We start from the raw sequence: 23,997 nt of genomic DNA, 5'->3' as shown, positions 1-23,997 counted from the left end.
TGTAGAGATGAGGTCTCGCCAAGTTGCCCGGGTGGGTCTCGAACCCGCAGCCTCAGGCAATCCACTCACCTCGGCCTCCCAAAGTGCTGGGATTACTGGCTGCGCCACCGAGCCCAACCTCATTAGATTTTATAAGTGGTGCTAAGAGTCTTTTTCAAAGGCTACACTGGGAAGAAAGAAACCTCAGAAAAGCCTAAATCATCAAGTAGTACCATTTAAATACCCTTACTGGACAGCTGATAAGCTGCCTTTGAGCAAAGATTGGATGATTAAATTAAACTCCATAAAAAAACTTAAGAAAACAGAAGCATCGTCAGAAGTCTACTTAAATTCACCTGCTTGGTAGAGCTAAAGCCGCAAGTAAGTTGTAACAACTTCAGGATTGAACTTCAGTGACTCTGAAGACTCATGACATCCATAATTTGAAATAACAGTCCATCTGTGTTCATTGCTTCTCGGTCACCTTCATTTTCGACTGCCATAATTAGTGATAGATACATCCTCATCCCCTCTGGAAATCATCTTAGGAGTTAAATGAAAACTGTGTAGAGCTTATCATGTTTACAATTTAAATTATATAAACTTTCATTATTCTTTTTATGTAATACACTGTTTTATTGTTTTATTTAACTGTGCTTATAAATATAAGGACTTTCAAAAGTTTACTTGTGACCTCATTTCCCCTATCCATTTTTGTGCTCTTAAAATCATGATCTCCTCAACTGAATTCTTCTACCTTGGGGGTCGTTCAGGAACATGACCCTCATGGGTAAGGAAGGCTCTGGTTCTGTGTTCCCACCTCTCAATGACTGTTTGACTTACACTACAATCAGTCTTGAACTAATGGAAAGAGCAATGAACTTGGGTTCTGGAGACTTAGGTTCACATCCATCTGATGTGATTATTGTGACTTTGTGCTAGTCACTTAGCTTCTCTGAACCTCAGTTTCATTGCCTGTTAAATGAGGTAAACTATTAGTAATACCTGACCTACCTCACAAGATATTTGTGATAATCAAAATTCCAAGTACCAGAGTGTTACTAAAAGTAAAATTGGAAAGTGCTAAATAATTGTAAGTTATCATTACATGTGTAGCATTTTGGACTTTGTAGACAAACAGATAGAAAACTAGATTTCCAAATTCTTATTTCTTCAAGTAACTTTTATCCCTAAGTAGAATTTGTATGACAATTATAAAAAATTAAAAAGAAAATTAAAATTGCTCGTAATTTCACAAGCCAAAGGAAAATGAATTTGTACTTTCCCTTTTAGTCCTTCTTCTCATCATATAGAAATTGTTCATCAGTGCCAAAAACTTGGAAAGTAAATATAAAAGCATATATATAAAAAAAAAAAATCACCCATAATCACAAATCTCAGAAACAGTGTTAACATTTTGGTAGATTTCTTTCCAGACTTTCTCTATGACTATATATGCCTTTATATCATTTTTACATAGTTAAGATCATAATACATACAGTTGTGTATCCTGCTTTTCTACTAAACATTTTTATCAAGAATATTCTGCTACATTTTAAAAAGACTTTCATAAATATCATTTTTGTTGGTGTATAATATTTCATTGTAGGGTGGCATCACGGTTTATTTAACCATTTCTTTTTCTTTTTCTTATTTTGGATATGTGAGGTCCTTTCCAAATTTTATCATTATAAATAGGGTTATAATATCTCCTTCATTGCTTAAATGAAAAGATTTGCTTTGCTGACAGCAGATAGGATTTTTTGTTGTTTGTTTTTGAAGAAGTCCTCTTAGCAGCTACATTTCATTGACTAAATGAAACTTCAAGAGACAGGTAGAAGAAAGAAGTAGTAGATGTAATTTCAAGATTGAGAATCTATGTTTGTTGGAGACTGTTCTGGGAGCTGAATCTTGGTGTTAGAACCAATGAGTAGGGACAGTTTGCCACCATTGTATGATACTTCACTGTAAAAAGTTTTCAGGATTTAGACTAGGGAAAAAAACATCCTCAATAAGTGGTTTGATTTCTTTTATGGACCCTGTGAAGTGTGGGACTGATCGTGTTTCTCTTTTGTTGGCTACTAGAAAGCTTGGAGCCAAATGTATGGTCCATGAATAGCACTTGTAATGGGACTCTATGGTATGTATGCACTTTGTATTGGCTTTCTTCTAGGTTCCACTTTGTGCTCTATTTGTTTTTTGTTTTTGTTTTTCCCTTTTACTTTCTCATCCACTCTGAATTTATGCTATCATGTTGTATTTTGTGCATTCTTGTAAGCCACCTGACGTCCATTTTGGGTCAAGGTGGGGGATAAATACATGAATGAATAAATAAATACATGAATAAATAAATGAATGAATAAACCAATAAGGAAAAGGGCAATGAGGCAAATGAATGTAGCCAGGACTCTGAAAATGGCTTAGTGTCTCCCAAAATAATTAACGCTAAGGTCTTAAAGCTTGGAAGAACGTATGGGAAAGATGCAGGTGAGGCTGCATTTGGAACTGACATGTTCTGTGTGATGTCTGTGTCTTCTGAAGCGTGCTTATGTGTCTTGTGTCTTGTGCTGCATTTGAGTATTAGGTGTGTTTCAGAGGACATGCGATGTGGTTTGAAGGGCTGTTTCTTTAGCGAACACAATTCATGTGCATTTTGTTTGTGTGAAATCCAGAGAGATTTGGGAGCTGGTGAGCTTGCAAATGATGTGATGGTCCTTCTTCCTGGTGGTGTAGGAGGGAATAGTTGTATAGAAATCAATTCAAGACAAATGGGGGGAGTGTTCTACCATTTACTGACAGTTACTGGGTGCCAAGCTGTGAGCTAAGCACTTTAGGTATATAGAGTCTTAATCTTTACAGCCATTCCATGTTGTCCCCTTTTTATATATGGGACAATTTAAGCTCAGTGCTTTGAAGTAGACAGCCTAGGGTTACACAGCAAATGATGGAAACCAAAAGTCTCCCAGGTCTCTCTGACTCTCAACTCTATGCTTGTTCTACTATATCACACTACTTTGCAGTGAGAAAAAACGAATATGTGGTAAACTATGTTTCTAGCATCCCAAAGCCAGCAGCAGTGACTTTCATTTCTCCTTAACAAGATGGCAGTGGGCTTTGAAACGTATCTGAATTTCAAAACAGGGATTTTTAAAAAATTGTTACTTGGAAGGAAAGAAAATTTTTTACATCTAATTGAAAGAAATGATGGTGATTTAACAAGAGAGATGTGCTAACATTTGATTTGGGTGTTTTATGGGCTAGACTATCATTTGGAGTGTGCCTTTTACAGGCTTAAATGTTGCTTACTTTAGAAAGTTGAGGCTCTAAATGGTTGTTGTGTTCATATATGTGAAAAAGTTCTTAAAGTACTATAGTTTTATTATTGTATTGAATATATATTGTTATTCTAATTCCTAGAGTATGTCATCTTCTATATACCCTACACAGCAGGATCATTGCTGTGCAACAATTATATTAACGAAAACTCTCAGTTATTCTTTACGCTTTTGTTAATCAAATGTTTTGGTCAATGCATATTACTAATTTTCATCTAATTAATGCACAATAAAATATACTTAGTGTGATAACAGTATGCAATCTTTCTTTGGTGATGCTGAAGACCCTTTGGGATCTTGCAGTAGCTCAAGGTTATTATCTGTTATTGTACCAACAATGTGTGAGAGTCAATTAACTGAGGGTTCTGTTATCAGAAAGTCAGGTGTCAGAGACTGCTACATCCTGAGTGGTACTTACCTTCCTCTTGGTTCTCCAAATATAGCTCATCCAGCTCAAAAATGAATGCTCTTCAGATATCACTTCCCTTCCCTTTGGGAAGCCTGAAGAGCATGGCATCTTGCTTGTCCCCCAGCTTCAGTGCTGTGCCCCAAGAAAAGAGCTTCCTGTACTACTCTTTTACTCCTAGAAATGCCCTGTTGAAATGGGAAGAAGGCGAGATAAGGATGTACTCTCTCTATCTACTAGGGCCTGTGCTTTCACTTCAAGGCCAATAGACAGGGAAATTGGGTACACATATGGTGGTAGCCCACTAAAACTACCAGAAGGTCAAAGTCAAGAGAAGTAAGGAATGTAGTACTGGGAGATGTATATACTAAAGTGAAGCAACAGCGTGAAATAAGTTAAGAGGAAGTAATGTTTGAGAGGGAGATTAGGAGGTGGAGAAGATACAGGGGATGGGTGGAATGAGAAGGGAAGACAAAAGAGCACTGTATCAAGCATTGGTGTCACAAGGAGAGAAACATTGACAATGGCTAAGGAATATAAAGTTGCTCTTCTTCTTAAAGCAAATAAGGTCTTCCCCCCAAACTTGTACCCTGTATAATCACCCACATGATCAGAAATGTCTAGTTAGGGCATTGCCTCATCTTTGCATTTTGTTTTCAAATATTTTTCTTTGAAATTGTTGTATGTGTGAATTGAGTATAAATGAGAGTGGGACCTGTATGTGTTACCTAGAAGGGGATAAGTAAGAGGCAACTACCCAATGATTTCCTGGAATGATCACTATTGCTGAATGTTTTTCATGATGGTACCACTGAAGGTACTGACTGTCTGTGTGTGTGAATGGGAGTGACTAAAGGGTTCACATGGGACTATCATTTCCCTTCCCCCATCTCATCATCCTCATGGAATATCTGACCTGTGAATTGGGCTTAGAGCCACTCTGCAGAATCAGGTACCACTTTGAATTTTTATCTATACATTAAAGGCTGCTAATTTATGGAGGACATATATTGCTTTCCATAGCCACTGAAAACCTGACTGAAAGAAATGGGTTAAACATTCCATCAAAAGGAATGGAACTGAACATAAATTTCAGATAGGCTAATTAAATGCTTTGAGTTACTGAGAGTGAAATTTTCTAGGTTCTCTATTGGATCTCTCATGGCCTTAGCAAGCTCTACCTAAAGGTGGACCTTCTACTGTGGGCCTTCCCAGCTATATGATTCTGGGATTTGCTAATATAATAAAAGATATTATAATAAGAGCAGTGAATGCTTAAAGCAGCCTAGTTTTTTAGCTGTTAAATTTCCAAGGACATCACTCATAAGATGGAAGTGCTGGATTTAAAAAGTGGCAGATTACTTAGTTTTCCAGAACATAATCACCCAGTTATCTAGTACATTGGTAATGAGATGATGTACTTAGGAATGCTGTTATAGGTGTATTACAATGTTCAAAGTAATTTTATATCAGTTACCTCCTCCAAGCCTCTTATGATAGAGGTAGGGCAGGATTATCCCCATTTTATAAAGGAAGGCAGATGTTCAGAGAGGTTAAATAACTTCCACAAAGTTGTCCCCACTACTTAATAACAAAGTAAGGCAGACCTAGAATTTAGAAACCGTAACTCCTAGTCTAGTAGTTGTTGAACACTGTATTGCATGCCATAAAATGATAGTAACCTAACTTGTTTCAAAAATAGGTTTCAGCCAATGGAATATGCAGAAGTGGAATTTTTACAGAAACTGGCAAAACCCAGGTGGATCAGTGATTACAACAATAGCCATACCTTTGTCTTTACAAGTTATTCCTCCCGAGGGCCTAATTTGCTAACAGGAAGTAACTAGCCTTTATAAGAAAAGAAAACTGTTTTTCTCTGATTCCTATGTTATTTTCTGGGCTTTTAAGTTGTTTTCTATCATAAAATAATGTCTTATACTCCTAAAATTGAATTATTAAAGAACTATTAAAATAGAACACAAGAGTCACCTATCATCCCTCCCCTTAGATAAATTCATAATCCAGTATTTAAAGGAGATTTGGGCCCTCTTCATTACTTAATAAACATTTTCCTTTCTTCCCAGAATCATATGTATTTTGCCTAAGATACTAGGTTTAAACTAGAAATATATCTGTTATGTGGAATCTCTCTTTAAATTTTTTATCCATTTTGTACTATCAATTGCTTTAAATACTTAAAGTCAACAATAAAATCTATTTTTATGCCTAACTTCCCATTGTAGTTACCATATAGTACTTTTTTTTTTTGAGTCGTAGTCTGACTCCGTCACCCAAACTGGAATGCAGTAGCAAGCTCCCGGCCACTGCAGCTGCGACCTGCTGGGCTCCAGCGATTCTTCCGCCTCAACCTTCTAAGTAGCTGGAACTACAGGCATGCACTACCACCCCTGGCTAGTTTTGTTTTGTTTTTTGTAGAGATGAGGTCTCACCAAGTTGCCCAGGTGGGTCTTGAACCCGTGGGCTCAGGCAATCCACTTGCCTTGGCCTCCCAAAGTACTGAGATTACAGGCTGAGCCACCGAGCCCGACCACCATACAGTACTTTCAAATATTTCCAGTGGGGGAAAAATAAATTAGAAGGCCCATACGATGACATTCTTTCTATCAAAAAAATAGATGAAAACTAGAGAATTGATTTCTCTCTGCATAAGGAAAAGTATGCATCCTGTAGATCCCAGAGGTAAGAAAGTCCTGTGGGTCCCCTCTCATATTATGCCCTCAAACAGCACATTTGTTTATAGAGTAGATGTGTCAGGGATTAGAACCTTTGCAGAAATCAGTCCCTCTGGGACAATTGCTCTCATAATGAGAGCCTGCCTCTTTGACAACACCCGCAGGGCTGCTGTTGCCATAGGAAGAACTATTCTGAAATACTTTGAGATACTTAACCAAGTATAAGGAAGTCATCAGAAGCTTCAATTTGAAGGATTATGGCACAGTGTGCTCTATGACCCACAAATCAGAAGATCCAACAGGGTGACTTTTTTTTTTTAAATAAAAGGAACAACACCTGCATTTAATTCACTTTCCTGGTAGCTAAGTAGAAACTAAGGTATTTTAATTCTCACAGGTCACAAAAGTGACATTTTGTAAATGATCTTTGTGAGGCACTGACAAGCAACCTCTTTAGTGACAGAAAAATCAATGAACCATTGAAAGCATCCATCGCCCAGCTAAAGAGCAACTAAGTCACTAAGGATCCTCTGTTAGGAAAAATGAAGTTTGTCACCCATAGGAGGTGGGTAGACTTTTAAAAATACTTTTATATTTCAACATGGACTTCCCAGAGCAAATCCTGGGAATACTGAGATGAGAAATAGGCTATTAATATGACAGATCTCTAGCCTAGCCATCTCCACTGTCTCTGCCAGAAATGGCTCCTATGTCTGCACAGGTTGTTTGGCTTCAGAAATACACAACATTGAATGAATACAAATTGTACCTGGGCAAGGTGAGCGGGACAAAGGGTGGGGAGAGGGAGGATGGCTTCTGGTGTCAAGCTAGGGGTTGTGAGATAAGAGCACCTCCTAGGAGAATCCCAATCCCAGCAATTTCAGTACAAGCCTCCTAACAGAATGTTTTATTAGACCTACTTTATCTCAAAGGACTCCATGGAAGACCACAGAATAGAGAGGTGTGCAACCAGCAGATGCATAAATCTGGGCTGCATGCTGACTTTGAGCACAGATCTGATTTATTAGCTATCTCGGCTTAAAAATCAGATATAACTGAATCTGGAGCATGTTTTTAACTGCTTATATTTGTGCCTGTTTTTTATGTGCCTGACATTGTGCTGACTGTTGTGAGGGATACTATATGTGGGACAAGGTCCTCTTTCCTCGGGTAATTTTCAGTCTAGTCACAGAAACCGTACACACATGCATACACGCAGAGTTTGTAGGATATGCTCAGTAAGTGATCTTAGAGGCAGCAGATGCAATGGTAGGTAGGTCCTCCTCATTCCACACCCACCATTCATCTCCTCAGTCTGAGTGAAACAACAACCATCTGGAAGCCTGCTCCCAACATGGCATGTGTATCTTAGCAGCATGCGGCTCCCTAGCTTGTCTTCTCACACCTTTTCTATTATGTCATCCATCTGCTCAAAACCCTTTCCCAGCACATTCTTTATTATAGTCTCCAATTTCATCTTTCCTTCCTGGTTTCCAAGGCTATACCCCATCTACTTATCCTTCTGTCTTCTCACTTCCTCATCAACATGCAGTATACATCCCTATTTCCAAGCTTTCATTTCTACTGTCTTTCCCATGTGAGATGCCTTACCCTTTTATGCATGTCCAGTCTTTAAGGCCCATCTCTCAAGGCTTACCTTGTCCAGTAAGGCCTGACTGTCCGCTGCAGATTTCTATGATCTTTCCTCTTTTCTTTTTGACATGCTACAGCATTTATACTCTATTCTGCCCAACTTAGCACCTCATTTTCTTTGGTCTGGTACTTACTGTTTGTTAAGCTTATTTATACAATTAGATTGCAAGTTCAGAATATTACTTAAGTTCCTAATAAATCACACAGCATAACCTGTCACTATGTTGATTCACAATCAATTCACTGTATACTTGCTAGCTGAACCACTGACTGATTGAAAGGGAAAGAAGTAGGGACAGTAGCAGGGGGGAGCTGTTTTTTTGAGCCAGAGTTGTGAAATGCTTGCCTCATAGAACTAGCTAGCCTATATGTTTGTTTTTCTTTGGAAAAATTCGTTCTGCATTAAAAGTATGCTTTATATGATATTCTGCTTTTAGCTTTCTGTATTAATGTGCTTTTAAATGTTGCTATTTAAATTATGCCATGTATCATAATATTTTGCATGCTTTCCATTGCCTTTTCAAAAATTATTGTTTTACGCTTATAGGCTAAATTTATGTAGGAAAGCATTCCCCTACATCTGTCTTCTGCCAACCCTTTTATTTTCCTGCATGCTCTGTCTTCAAGAAGCTAGAAAGTGTTCTAAAAATAATTCTGGATGTTACCATATGACATCCAATGAGAGGGTCCAACAAAACTTCCAGGAATTTTAGGGGAAGATGACAAGTGGAACTCCTACAGCAAGGATAACTCAGGTGACAGTTTTTTAAATTGCTTTCAGAGGGCAAACAGCACTATCCAGGGCTTTCATCTGGGGAAGAATTGGTTACTTTGCTGTACCTTGAATCCTGCCCAGCTATATTGCCAGTATATGCCTTTGGCTCCAACTGGCACTTGGCAAGAGGTGTGCTTGAATAAATACAGAGTCACTCCACTGTTGGGGGAAAAATAGCAACACCACCAATAACAACTACACAAACAACTCTAAAACATTTCCCCACTCCCAGGCCTTCTTGGCAGACCTGGTTCATTTTCTCCTCCCCCCCCAAGCATATAATAGCACATAGACATAATTCGTCTCCACATATCGGGTCTCATCTCATAGAATGAAAGTAATTCATTCATCAATTCATTTGTTTGTTCACTCTCTTATTCATTAAATATTAAGTTGGGTACTGTGCTAGATAGATGCTGGGGTACAGAAGTGAATACGTTCCAGTCCCTACCTTTAAGGAAATGATGGACTACTAAGGGACATAGACAAGTTAGTCAGTGATTGGAGTTTAGTGTGGTAAGTGCAATATAGAAATAAACACTGAGGAGAGACATTTATTCAACATTGAACGGAGGGATGGTTAGGGAAGGCTTCCTGGAGGAGATGACCGTTGAACTGAGGGGAGTCTTAAAGAGAAGCGAGTGGCATTTCAGGTAGAAAGAGCAGCATTTTAAAGGTGGTAGGCATGACACATTGTTAGTTCAGTTTCTATAAATACAACTACAAGTAGTTCAGAATAGCTAGTGCTTGGAGTAGGAGTGGGAGATGAAGCTATGGAAGTAATTGGGGGCCAGATCCTGGGGGGCTTATATATACCATGTTAGGACTTTAAGTTTGATCCTGAAGGCAATGAGGGGACATTGAAGTAGGGGAGTGATGTCAGATTTGTTTTTCAAAATATCATTCTAGCCACAGGAGAAAGAATACATTGAGGGAAAGGGAGGGAAGGAGACCAGTCAGGCTGATCATATGTAAGAAGAGGAGCTGGAGAAGGATGACATGGGGAGCAAAAGAGGAGTTGTTATTTTGTGTTGTTTTAGGTGGCAAAAGGCAGTGGAGGATCAGTTTACTTTGGAAAATATTTAGTGAGAGAGGCCTGTGAGGCATTCAAAAGAGGTGTTCAATAGCCAGTTACCACTATGGGGTTGGGATGCAGCAGAGAGGTCAGGGCTGCAGGTACATATGGGGCATCGCTAGTGTAGATGAGGATAGTAAGTGTGCAAGTAGGTGAGATGACTCAAGGGAGAGGTGTGTCAATGAGAAGAATTGAGAACCCAGAAAAACTCCTGGGGAATACTATTTTGATAGCCAACAGAAAGAAGCTCCTGCAAATGCATTAGAAAGAAAACACAGACTTTAGGAAACAGTCGTATGAAAGAAGGCGGAGAAATGTTAGTTTCCAGAAGTACGTGGTCAGCAATGTCATATTTGACTGAGAGGTCATCGGTTGTAAGGACTGAAAAGCAGCCATTGGTCAAGGGAGAGGTGAATTTATGACTTTAAGGAATCATTACAGTGTTTTGGAGAGTGAGAACTAAGGAAGTCTAGGTTGCCTTTTCAAGAAGATTAACCTAAAGACAAAGAGGTTGAGAGACTTTAGCAGCTAGAGAAGGATGTGAGGAGGCAGAAGTTTTTTTAAGTTTTAAGGACAAGAGAACTCTCAGCATGTCTTTTAAGCCAGAAGTCTTTTAGTGCTAATAGAGAAGGAGAGATTGCAGATACAGTACGACATAGGGCATAATTGATGGAGTGAGATCCCTGGAGGACTGTGAGGAAGAGTACCAGTGGAGGGATACACCTTAGGTGAAAGAGAGTACCTGCTTCCAGTGAGAAAGGAGGAGAAAAGAAAATGCTACTGATGGAGATAAAAGCTTTAGGGGAGGGAGAGGAAGTGAAGTCACAGGAGATCCCAACTGAAAAAAAGGAGTCTCTCCATTTTTATCAGTGAGGTAGAAGAAAGGTTATGAGCTGAAAGTAAGAGAGGTTGAAGCAGAGCAGAAGTTTAAGTGAAGTGGTGAAATTCTGGAATGTTTGGTGAGTGGAATTGGAAAGGAAGTTGGCAAGGGGTGAGGAAAATATTGCCGAGCACCCTCAGTAACTCAGCTAAGGTCTGTGACCTTGTAAGAAGTACTAATTTACATGACTGTGATTTTTTTTCCCCCTGTAACTCTCAGTATTCTTAGTAAAGAAGTGGAGACATTTCATGATTGAATTCTGCCAGGATAGGGCTTTGTAAGGCAATTGTGACAGTTAGTCAAAGAGCAGGATTTTCCAGGGCAGTGGGATAAGAGCAATTTACATGATGGATATAGAGTCTAGGCCAGGAGGGAGCTGAGAAATTGGCTAAAAATGGAGCAATCCAGGAAATGGAGGCTTTGTTGAGATCAAAGAACAAGTAAAATAGGAATAAGTGCCTGAAAGAGAAGGTTAGTTGTATGAGAAGCTGAGCTTAGAGAATGAGATAACAGGGTTGAATATTTCAGAGAAAGGGTCATTCTAGATAATAAAAATATCTGGGGCAGTTGTGGTTCTTCATTCTGGCTGCACATAACTTATGGAGTTTTCAAAAATCATTTGTCTAGGTCTCACCCTCAGAAATCCTGCTACAGTAGGTTCTTGGTGGGCCTGAATCATTGGTATTTTATGCAACTACAGGTTATTCTGATGTGCAACCCTCATTGAGAACCACTGATTTAAAAGATGGCCATGGGAGTAGATTGCAGAAGTGGATGAGAGGTAAAGTTTATTAGAGTTGAGGGAGGTCAAGGAGCCATAAGGAAAGGGTATGAAGGAGGTACTCATTTATATCTTATTTCACAAAGTGGTAGCAGCATGAAGTGTAGGAAGGAAGACTGGGAGCCAAAATCCTCAGTGGACAAGAGGACTTAACTAGGAGAATTAAGTGGCAACAACCTCAAAGAAGAGAGTTTTGTAGGCAGATGTAGAAATACTGATCTCAATTCATTTGCAGTTAAAAAAGGGAGATGAATCTGCCTTCTCTGTTCTCCAAGGCCTAAGGATTTGAAATAGGGAAGAATAAGCAACCTCCAACAGGATTATATCAGGAAGTGGTACACTTGTTAGATTGTAGAATTTGAAGTTGTTGTTCTCAACCCCAGCTACTTAAAAGAAATGCCTGAGGAGCTTTAAAAAATAAGGAGGCCTGCACCTACCCCAGACTAACTAAATCTCAATTTCTGGGAGTGAGAGTCTAGCATCTCCCTTTTTAAAAAAATTCTCAGATGAGAGTGGTATTTAGTGAAGTTCAAGAACCTAAGGCAAGAAGTGAAGGGAGCATTTAATGAAGAGGTTGAAGGTATAGAAGTATTTATTCCTAATAGGAGAAGCTCTAGCCTCTGGAACCACAGAACATCAGAGTGAACATATAGGTGATAATAGATTACTAGAGGGGCTTTTGTTTCTTTACAAACTAGTGGAGTGGAGAGAGATAGAGATATCAGGATGAGAGATTCTGAAGAGATTGGCTAGTCCCTGTAGTTACAACCAGAACTCATAGACAGGTCAAATGCTGTTTGCAGTTTGTGGTCCTCTTACAATTTGTGGCCCTCTTCTGAGTTTCAATAGAAAGTGGGAATACACTTAGAAAGTGATACTCGTTTGGACTTCTGTTCTCTAAATATCAACCCAGAGAGGTCCTGGATGAGTCAATATAAATGACTAATGCTCACAGGATTTGGGGGAAAGAGAAAGACATTTAGTGTTCCTAAGCAAAATAAAACAAAAAACAGTTCTCATGTAGGCTCCATTCAATCACTAAACATTAACAGAAGGCTAGGGCTTCTGCGGAATTTTTTTTAAAATGCCACTGACTGATTAATAGTGTAGCTATTAAGAACTACAGTTTTGGATACATACTGGGGGACCTGACTCTGATACCTGTTGTCTGTGTAACCCTGGGCATATGGTATAACCTCACTGAGTCTCACCCTCCTCATTTATAAAGCAATAATAATATGCCCTACCTCATAAGATTATTGTGAAGATTAAATGAGATAATCTTAAAAGTACTTTGCACATGGTGTGTGTTCCATTAATAATAGATAGAGGGTATGGTGGCTCATGCCTGTAATCCCAGCACTTTGGGAGGCCAAGGTGAGTGGATTGCCTGAGGCCATGGGTTCGAGACCAGCCTGGGCAACATAAATATAGCAAGACCTCGTCTCTACAAAAAAATTAAAAACTTGGCCAGTGTGGTGGCACATGCCTGTAGTCCCAGCTACTGGGGAGGCTGAGCAAGAGGATTGCTTGAACCCAAGAGTTTGAGAAGTCTGTGGCTGTGATCGTGCCACTTCACTCCAGCCTGGGCAATGAAGTGAGACCTTGACTAAAAAAAAAAAAAAAGAAAAGAAAAAGAAGAAGGTTATTAAATGAGGCTCAAGCCAGGTGCTGGGGAACGCAAAAATGAATAAGATACAGTTTTTTGCTGTCAAGTATCTCAAATTTTAGCTAGAGAGATAGTATGTAAAGAAGAAATAACAATCTGGTGCTGTTAAGTGCTAAGCTCAAAGTAGATGCTGGGTAGTTCTGTGGGCACATGAAAGGAAGGGCATTTAATTTTGTTTGCAGAGGAAGATAGGAAAAGCCTTGCCAAAGGAGAAGAAGCCCAAGAGTGAATCTTCAAGAATAAGGACTAATGGGTGTGATCTATACAAAGTTGAGAGGAGAGGCTAGGAATTAAGAGTTTCCAGGCCTAGGTATAGCATTTGTAAAAGCTTGGAGGTAAGAGAAAATTTGACAGTTTAGGGAGCAAGGAATGTGTATTGATAGTGGGGCCCATGGCAAGAATAGAGACTGGAGAAGTAAGTTTCAACACAGTCGCTCCATCGCCCAGGCTGGAGTGCGGTGGCATGCTCATGGGCACCCCAGCGTCGACCTGCTGGGTTCAGGCAATTGTTCCACCTCAGCCTTCCAAGTAGCTGGAACTATAGGCACGCGCTACCACGCCTGGCTAATTTATTTTTTATTTTTACTGTAGAGATGAGGTCTCACCAAGTTGCCCAGGCTGGTCTCGAACCTATGGCCTCAGGCAATCCACTCACCTTGCTCTCCCAAAGTGCTGGGACTACAGGCTGAGCCACCAAGCCCAGCTGGTTTAGTATTGTTTTTATTTGAATTGCATATTAGAGAGGGGGATCATAATTTCATTGTTTAGGGTCTCCCAAAGAGGAAGTCTAAGGCCTTGCTCCTTCTCTAATCTGGGTGGTCAGTCGTATTTCACAGAATTAGGGGACTCTGGAAGAGCAAGTTTGGGCTTCTGGCCTCTAATGCTTAGACCTGAATGAAAGGAATAGAATGGTTAGTCTGGTAGGGGACGGGTGATCAGGTAGCCCTCTAGGAAGACACCACTAAGCCAATTCTTCACATAACTCAGCTCAAGTGTCTTAGACAATACAAATGTGCAGTTAATACTAATAGAAAAGTTGGGAGAGTTTATTTGCTGGCAAGAGGGGCTATAAATTCAAGTTGATATAAGCTTTGGAGGTGTAGATTCAGATAGGGACTCTTAAACTGGAGTTCAGGTGAGTTGTGAACCTCTCGAAGTGTATGCAAAATTGTGTATATGTGCATAGTGCAGTTTATGGGCAGAAGTTATACAGCTTTCTTCAGTTTTGTCAGAGTGATCTTTGACCTCAAAAAGGTTACCAAGAATCGGTTATTATGAAGCTGCTTCTTCAGAGTTCTTTACTTGCCTGGGACTCTTCCAAGGCCCTAGGATGGGTCCTAGCAATTTTGTATTTTTTATACAAAAATACAAAAATTTGAACCTTCCTCTCAAATTAAAAAAGTGTTTGGTCCCCTAATATCTGAATCCATCCCTACCAACCACAGGTTAGGGAATTATCTGACATGAATTAGGATTTGGGAGTGGATGCAATCCAAGAGGAATGAGTGTAGAGAATGGACTGCAGAAGGCCATAGACTGCACTAGCAAAGCCAGAAGGAGAAGAGGTGGCAACCAAAAAAAGTGGTCACCGAAGGAGAAGGAAAGTCAGACCATGTTGTCCAGGAAGTGGAAAGAGAGATGGTTAGCCATGGCCGGCATGAGTGGGTGATTAGGAAAGAGAAAAAATAAGAAAGCGATTATAGGAGTGTGTAGGGCACCTTCAGTAGAGTGACAAGAACAGAAGGCTGATTGTTCCATTTGCCTTTGTGAACAAGTAAAGTGGTAGTTGAGCAAGTATAAGTGGTAGCTGTAGTCCACAAACATCCAGGGAAAATAGGAGTACCAGCAGAAATCTCTAAAGTTCACATTTGAGTTAGATAATACTCATCAATAATGTAGGCTTACTGTAAAAATGAAATCTGTGCTGAGAGTAAGTTAGATGACATATATGTACTTTTTCAAAATGAGTCCTAAATGTGTTCTGTGGCCAGGCAAAGGCTTCTGTCCCTCTGCTCCCAATCTTTCTTTCCTGATTCTGTATAGTTTCTCTTACTACTTGAATTTTCAAATATCTGCCCCACATCTCTGTCCTCTGGCTAAAGATATGGAGCATTGAGAGAGGGCAGAAAGAGAAAAGAAGAATAGCATTTTAACATGAAAATTTCTGAATTTGAAATTTATTATGGGTAACCCACAAAACCAGTACTAATTCATACATGGTTGAGTGTTGTCTGTAAACACAGGCCAAGGCAACATCTGTTTAAACCAGCATGTTCTAAATTGATCAACCTGGCATTTCTGAAGTTGATTGGGTTTACCTGGGTAATGACTTGCCCAGTATTAGGAGGGTGAATATTAATTTTTCAGTGTTAAATACAGTCTTATCAGAGATACTTCCTCAAATGTGCTGATTTCTGTGTTATGGAAGCTACTAGATGCCATTTTAGAATGTTTCCACAGTAACTTTCTCCAGGGAACTATTTCTAGATAAACTAATTTGATTATGGTTCTCAACTTCTTCAGTGATTACATATTTAAAGGCTTTTAACTTATTAGTTATTGATAGATTTATTCATAATTATGTAACAGTGAAAAATCTTACTTGAAAAAGACAATGATTTTGAATGGCTAATATGATCAAATATAGGGGGAACATGGAGAAATAGCTACAAACTGGAAAGACTAAACCAAAGAACTGCTTTGGGGTTTCTAAGAACTCAATACAATTAATTCAGTAAAAACAAAAACAAAAACAGGAAGTTGTATCTTTTTACTAGCAAAGTGCTCAGTAAGAAATGATTTAAAATTTTAAAATGATGAAGATTAGTAACATCATTGACTTGCAATAGTATTCTTGCTGAAAGAAGACCAAGAGTTAAAGATATGCTTCATAATGTAAATGTGCTAAATTAAAGAAGTTCCAACCACTTGAACACAAAAATTAACTATAGTTACTAACTATAGTTAATAGTGAAACAGTTCATAACATTATTATAGATAGCTAAAGTACTTTTCTTTCTTTCTAATAGTAATCCTTAGCTTGACTTGTGTGTCACCTTAGTAAGTGGTATTTGATCCAACAAAGCCAGTTAAACTCAATATCCCTAAAAATCTGTTGCCTAAACAATGAGATTGTAAAGGATCTAAATCAATTTGAATGAGGGTTTCTCGTGAATTGGGTTTTGGAATTTTTTTGAATTATTTGAACATAACATTTGTCATCAAACACTTAGCCACTTCTGCAAATAAAATTGGAATTTCTGGAGTAATGCATTGTGAAAATTGTGCCGGAATTGGTTGTCTTTCAACTTTGTAATTGTTTTTGATGACCTAATTATACAACTTATGGATGCCAAAACTTTATCCCCAAATAAATACATGTTAACATTTTGCCTTTAGCCAATAAGAAGAAAGAGAAAGAGCGCCCAGAGATCTCTCTTCCTTCTGACTTTGAGCATACGATTCATGTGGGGTTTGATGCAGTCACCGGGGAATTCACTGTAAGTAAGCTTCTTACTTTGTTTTGTAAGCCATGAAAGAATTCTTTTGTGAAAATAGGTTTCTAGCAAGAATTACCATGTCCCAAAATGTCAGACATGATGTTTTTGATAATTCCAAATAAGATGGACTTTGCCTAGACAAACATAGATAAAAATAGAGAGTGGCAACAACATTGCCAAAATTATTTTTTTGTCCATCTTAAAAAAAAAAGTCTGATCACTATATGGTCTTCAGCTTGGTTGAAAATATTAACATGGTACAAAAAATGTCCTGAAAGAAAGACCCTGTCTGAGCTTGTTCTTTATTATGTGAAGCAAATTGGAGAATCTTCTAATTAATTTGGCCGATGAAGACAATCCATCTGAATAATTCAGGCTTTACATTGAAATCTGGATTACCCAGATCAGGAAACCACATTAAACAAAAATCTGTAAAACTGACCTGTCCCTCCTTTTGATTTCAAGAATATAGCTTCATTTTATAATTATTAGTAGACATATTTTATAGATATTTAAAAAAATAAGCCGGGCTCAGTGGCTCTGCCTATAATCCCGCGCTTTGGGCGGTTGAGGTCGTGGATTGCCTGAGCCCGAAGGTTCGAGACCCGCCTGGGCAACTTGGTAGACCTCATCTCTACAATAAATCAAAAAAATTAGCCGGGCGTGGTAGCGCGTGCCTGTAGTTCCAGCTACTTGGAAGGCTGAGCGAAAGGATCGCCAGAGCCCAGCAGGTCGAGGCTGTGGTGGCTGGGAGCGGCCACTGCTCTCCAGTCTGGGCGACAGAGTGAGACTCCAACTCAAAAACAAAACAAAACAAAAAAAAACCCCTAGGTTTCAGGAAGAAATATTGATGGATATATCATGTATGCTTTAGTGATTATGTGCCCCCCTACACATGGATGATTTATAACAAATATCAATAATAATTTCTGAATAAACCATAGCTATAGAAAAAGCCTTTCTTTGGATATTTGTAGTACTCAAATAGCACAAGATCTCAGATCTATGACATTTTATACTTTTTTAAAGAACTGCGTTTTTTTCTTTTGTAGATAGGTGAGGAAAAAAAATGTGGCTAGAAGCATGTTTCCAGGAAAGTCAACTACCTTTTTCCATAGTAGTAAGAAATTCAATTAAACTGTGCATTCTGAAATAGACATTTTAAATTCATTTAGAAAAAAATCTTTGATAGCACCATCACATCAATTCTTGGGAAATTTAGATGTTCACAGATAAATTTAGATATTAAGTAGTTAAGCTTCTGTTTTATAAAATGATGTTTAGTGAATAGACTGTGTCATATGATTAAGTGAAAAAGAAAAAGAATGAGCAAACTAATCTGATGTGGAGAAGTAAACCATGACACCCAATTGGCAGTCAAATTATCTTATTTTTTAAATTCTGGAAGTAAGAAATCAGAATGAAATGGAAACTGAGCAAACATCTTGGCCTCAAGAAGTGGTGTAAGTTGATTATTTTTGTGTTCTTAGTAGCAAGCAGAAGAGAAGGATAAGAAATATTGACACTATTAAAGTGGAGATAGGTAAGATTTAACCAATTTCATCTGAATAATGTTCAGAGACATTATTCAAGTAGCCTGGAGTTTGAGCCAAGTCTTCACTATATTTTCAGAATATTCTCTTAGATACACTTATAAACTATAACCTCACAGTTACCACTACCACCACCAGAAAACATGTAATTTGTATAACCTGAAATTTTTATATTAAAAAAATTATTAAAAGATTATAATTATTTTTCCTGACATTTGAAACAGAAAAAACCCTTAAACTTTATCAAAGTTTTGTCTAATAATGCTTCCAATTTTTATTTTAAGAACTTTATCTTTCCAGCTTTGACCTTTTTGTTTTCTCTATATGCTTCTCTTCTGTTTAAACCTCTCTTATGTTTTATTGTTGTCATTCCATATTTTTCTTTCTTTTTGATTTCTGATGTGAGTTTTCTCCTCCGGTTTCCTCTTGTGGCATTCTGGTTGCTGTCTAATATTTTGTTATTTCCACTTTTCCAACTAACATGACATCTTATGTTACAATACCTCTATCTTTAGCTCTTACTTTTTTCTTCATGGGTTGTGAATGGGAATTAAAGAAAGTGAATCACCAGCATCTTGCTGATTGCAGCACCAGTCATTTTTATTTTGCTGTCAGTTAGAACCCAAAGAACCAATCAGGGAAGGGTGAAGCGGGATATGTGATGGGCAGTATATCCACTGATGCAAAACAGTTGGATTCAACTGAATCAAACCAAACAAATACCCTTTCCCCTCCCCACTCCTCAGTTTGAAATAAAACAGCTGTTGGGAAGCAATCACTTAGAAACTGGTTGATTATATGGAAAAACAGGCTAAATTTGGAAATTGGAAGTACTTTATTGTCATCTTGATGATCTTTTGTAACTGTTTGTCCATATATTATTTTTAAAGATGCCAAATGCTGCCCTTTTTTTTCTTTTTTACTATTTTAACCTATGGTTTTCATTTACTGTGTCATTTTGTTTATTAAGTTTAAAATGCCAGTGATAATATGCTTTTTTAAAAAGTCATTTTATTGGTAGTATTTAGAAGTGGGTCCTAATTGCTGCAGTAGCATTAATTCATTGTGTGTTGGGAGGGGATTATATTGCTAAATTTGATTATCGTGGTTGTAGAGGCTGAATTTTGTGCTCTGTTGAACTGTTTAATCTAGTTGTCTTACAAGGGCCTGTTATTTTGAATATTTGGACTCTGATTTGGTGTGTTGCTTTGTGATTACCCTCTGGCTAATTGGCCCATATAAACTTATACACCTGTTCATACACTTGGACCCTGAAGCTAAATGTAGGTTGGGAGGTGAGATTTTTGATATTAAATTATTATGAGTCCTTACCCTTTATATTGACATTTTTGTCCCAAATACTTCAGAACTCCCCTTTCCAGACCTCTAGACCTGTGACGGTCGCTTCAAGTCAATCAGAGGGAAAAATGGTATGAGTGATATAAATTATCATTTCTTATAATTAGATAAATGCTTGGCCTGTTATATCATGCTGCCATTCTCCTGGGCTACACTGGACAACCCCCAGCTTGATGTACATCTAGTTGTTATTGTATACATGGTCAGGCATTGATATGTGCTCCTGCTTCTGATGCTCAAACTCCTAGGTCTCCATTAGCTGTCTAACTTTTGGGATTAGTGCCTCAATTTGGAGTAATGAAATGGCTTTTTGATCTTTTGCCTTTGTGGCATACATTCAAATTTAAAACTCAGGTTTCATTGATAAATGGGTTTGTCTCAACTTAGAAAAAGAAATTATGTCAGCAGTGTAGTCATGTGGTAAGTAGAGTTGTTTGGAGGATTTTCTGCAATTGACAGCATTTTTTTCTGCTGTCTAGTGATTACAAGACTATTTATCACAAAAGTTTATAAGTGCCATGGGAATGTATAATAACTGCAAATATTGTAATGATTATGGTATTGATCATGCCAGTAATGTCTGCTCTAGTGGTTATGTGTAATGCATACCTCAATTTATAACACTTAATAACTCCTTTGGCCATTACAGTATTAACCAAATGCTATTAATTGCACTTAGAATCAGAACTGGGATCATGCATGGGCTCCTGAGTTCAAATTTTTGGCTTAAGGCTTTAGCATCAAACTGCGTGATGAATGCATGTAAAAGTGTCGTTTCACTGTGCTTGGAGTAACCCCAAATACTAGGAATCAAGGACGTATATCCCAAATCAAACCAGTTGGGTCAAAGCATGTTTGTGAGATACCTTTATTTCAACAAAGCTGTTACCTTATATCTGGTTTTATTTTGTGGGAAGTGAGATTTCAGAACTTCAGCACTAAAATAAAAATTATTCTTATACATATGGTTTGAAATGGAATGATTTCCCCTTCCCTGGTCTAAACGTCTAAGAACCTTAATCATAGAGTCTGACTGTGTGGGAAAGTTCTTTATCTAGTTTTCTCTAACCCAGCCATGACTTTAGCTACAAAGTACAGAAGAAGCATATCAATGAGAACAAAAATTCAGCATTACCACATAGCCATCCTTTGAATTTTAGCCACATACACACTTTCAGTGTGAAACAAATTGATTAACTAGAATTGGGAACTGAAATTTGTAAGTTATCACATGGCCATTGGCTACCTGTGATCACCCGATTATAAAAACAACTTACAAATTATTGTGAAGCTTTTCATGATGCCATCCTTCTTCCCTCCAAATTCATGTTTCTGCCTTTTAGTAATTTTTCTAGTCATTTAGTAATTCTTACTATTACATAATTATGGAGGTAGCATCTGGCCAAAAATGGAATTATACATCCAAACTTTGGAGCATTGTCGTTTTCTTTGTTCTCTTAAATCTGTTGTCCTGTAGCCTGTCCTGTCCCTGATTTAGTTAATACCTCCCTATTTTCGTAACCGCCCCACTTTAGAAGGGACCCCCCCCATTCAGACCCATTGGTTTCATCTCCTCCCACCTTCTAAGTTGTCCCACATTCTGTTTTAACTTTCTTTTCTTTCTTTATTTACGTCCATTACAGCCAGATCTCTATGGCTCACAGATGTGCCCAGGGAAGCTCCCAGAGGTGCGTCACAGGCCCAAAAGAAGCTTGCATCAAAGTGCTTCTTTGAGATGTCATAGCACTGCAGCAGCAGGTTCATGTGTGTGCAGTAGAGTTGTTGCTTGGCTTATCTCACTTTTTTGTTGTCATTCCCAAACTCTGGAGGCCCACGTCACACATTGTTTTGCCGAGACTTCATAGGACAAAGCTACATAAATTGTGTCTGGATGCACTTCAGGAATAGTGTGTCTGTTTCTCCAAGTTGCTCTTGGAGGTTGGTTAATTATGAAATGGGGACATCTGTAGGCTGAACATGTAGGAAAGAATGTTGAATGCTCAATGCAAAGCTAATCTCTGTGTAATTTTTGCAATTCTCCTTGGTTAGACTTCTAAATACTCCCTCCTCTCTGCTCTAAATGCTTTAGATTATTACAAATTCTCACAAGGATTTGGCATGGTTTTCACAGTCCCCAGGTTCTATGTGGCCTATAAATGAAGTGAGGAGGAAGAGAAAGTGGGAGGTGAGGAGAAGGAGGGCACACCCTGGAGAAAGCTGCAGGGAGAATGCCCAAAGCAGCATTAATGTTACTATTTCGCATCTCAGTGGTTATTGCTCCTCCACAATTCTATTTTGTCTCCTCCCAATCTGCCTTTATATTAAAGCTCTAGACCCCAAAACATTACATTTTATGATTACAAAGTATAAACTGACCAAGGGTGAGACTCTCGTTTTATCCTTAAAAATGTTTTGATTATAACATGCCCAGAAACAGCTTATGTTGTTCCAGTCATATAAAACCCATTGTTCTGCACTATACTATGCTGTGCACAAATTTAGAGAAGTCTTGCTATGTCTGCCCTGAGTCGCCAGAAATAAAATAAGCTAAGCCGTAAACATCATTTCATGGATGAGCAGAGTCAATATGGAGGTGATTTTCATGCGCTTTTTTTTTCTATCACAGTCATAATCCCACCCACCCTTTTTAAGTTGGATCCTAGTTTTACCTATGTGTTTTAATTAGAAAAGAGAATGATTGCATTGTTAAGTTACTAACTTTAAATCTAGAATGTAACTTCAGTTTCCCAAGAGTAATCCTACAGGTAGCATGGGCTTCTTGGTGAAGAACTTAACTGGAACATGAAAATGCCGCTGCAGAATGTTCTGAGCTGCCATTTTTTTCCTTTGGTTGTCCACAGGGCATTCCTGAGCAATGGGCACGATTACTCCAAACCTCCAACATAACAAAACTGGAACAGAAGAAGAACCCACAAGCTGTTCTAGATGTGCTCAAATTCTATGATTCCAAAGAAACAGTCAACAACCAGAAATACATGAGCTTTACATCAGGAGGTAAGAGAACATTTAGGATATCAAAAGGTGAAGAAGTAATTCTAATCTCAGAGACTTATGATTAGAACAAAATGTTTGTAGAACGTTTGAAGTCTGTTCTAGTACCTTCTCCAAATGGCTTCAGCATAAGTAAACCAAAAGATGAGTTGGAACTTGAGGTTGATGTTAGGAGATTTATATTACTCAAGTATTTTTGGAACCCAAATAAATTATTCCATGAAACGGTAGTTGTTAACTCAAATCAGCAGTTATAATTATTGTTTTGTCTCTTACCTGGCATGAAGACACTTAGTCACTTAGGATCAGGCTCTGGAAATTAATTTTAATCCCTTGGATTCGTTGACTTACACTATGATGAAACGGCATAAATTTTGTGGTGCCAAGTTATTTTTATCAGATCCCAAAATCATACAGAAAAAAAGAAACCATGTCTCACTATTTTTATAAGTTGAAATAGCCATGTTACTGCCAAATCTTGACCTCATTTGCTAGCGTGTATACCTAGCCATGGAGCTTTGATGTCCAAAGTTACATTATAAGTAACTGAAAATATATACCAAACAATACTTTCACATTTTGAGAAAGATGATCTGAGTTGTCTCTTTAGAGCAATTTATTATTTTACATCTAAAGAAGTAAGAGAATACTGTCATGAGTACGCCAGCTATAAAGAGCCTCTAACTCTTAGCACTGGATTTAGTCTAGGGCATGCTTTAAGTTTCTTTGAGAATGGTGCAAGGATACAATTGGAAGGCAGGTAGCATCTAATTTAGCCATATCAAATATCAGAGCCCAAACTTGAAGGCATATGGAAATTCACATGCAAATTCAACTATTTTAAGTGAGAAGATTGCTTAACTGCCCTTCTCCAATGTTGAAACCCTAAAGAGAAAGCCATCAAGGAAAACTGTGTATGATATTCATCTTCCACATGGAATAAAATGTCTGAGAGATCCTGGTGACACATCAAACAATGTTTAATGTGAGGAAATCAGGAGCTGTGCCCCAAGCTAGAACCATAGGCAACCAGAACTGAAAATGTATTCAGTAAATCACTTCAGTGTAACCAGATTCTCAGAGTTTGTTCTTTACGTAACCACTGCTGTTTATTATTTATTTTTATATGCCAAATTCTCTCAACTTACAACAATGAAATCCTGACAAAGGTGTTAAAACTCAACAGTATCTGAGTTTTTGCACTATACTGAGCTGAATGAAACTCACCATATATTTTCTGAATGCTCTAGTGTTGAAACTGACTAATAGAATAGAAGGGGAAGAGGGGGAGAAGATAGGGGTAGGAAGAGAAGGTGGAAGGAAGTAT

General features: G+C 38.2%; 1 protein-coding gene across 3 annotated transcripts in view; it reads left to right on the top strand.

Moving 5' to 3' along the window:
* PAK3 (p21 (RAC1) activated kinase 3) overlaps positions 1-23,997 on the top strand; it is a 293,428-nt gene that overhangs the window by 207,701 nt on the left and 61,730 nt on the right. Inside the window, exons 4-7 of one of the 3 annotated variants that reach the window (XM_021718265.1) lie at positions 16,646-16,746; positions 19,667-19,729; positions 21,302-21,346; positions 22,520-22,673. In XM_021718265.1, the coding sequence (XP_021573940.1) occupies positions 16,646-16,746; positions 19,667-19,729; positions 21,302-21,346; positions 22,520-22,673 (363 nt within the window). Of the gene's footprint in view, positions 1-2,064; positions 2,120-16,645; positions 16,747-19,666; positions 19,730-21,301; positions 21,347-22,519; positions 22,674-23,997 lie in introns of all 3 variants that reach the window. The other 2 variants (XM_008069468.2, XM_021718266.1) reach the window with 2 other exon arrangements.

Source organism: Carlito syrichta, unplaced genomic scaffold, assembly GCF_000164805.1.
Source record: "Carlito syrichta isolate Samal-C Ts95f unplaced genomic scaffold, Tarsius_syrichta-2.0.1 Scaffold312060, whole genome shotgun sequence".
Classification (NCBI taxonomy): Eukaryota; Metazoa; Chordata; class Mammalia; order Primates; family Tarsiidae; genus Carlito; species Carlito syrichta.
This window is presented reverse-complemented; position numbering and strand designations above follow the sequence as displayed.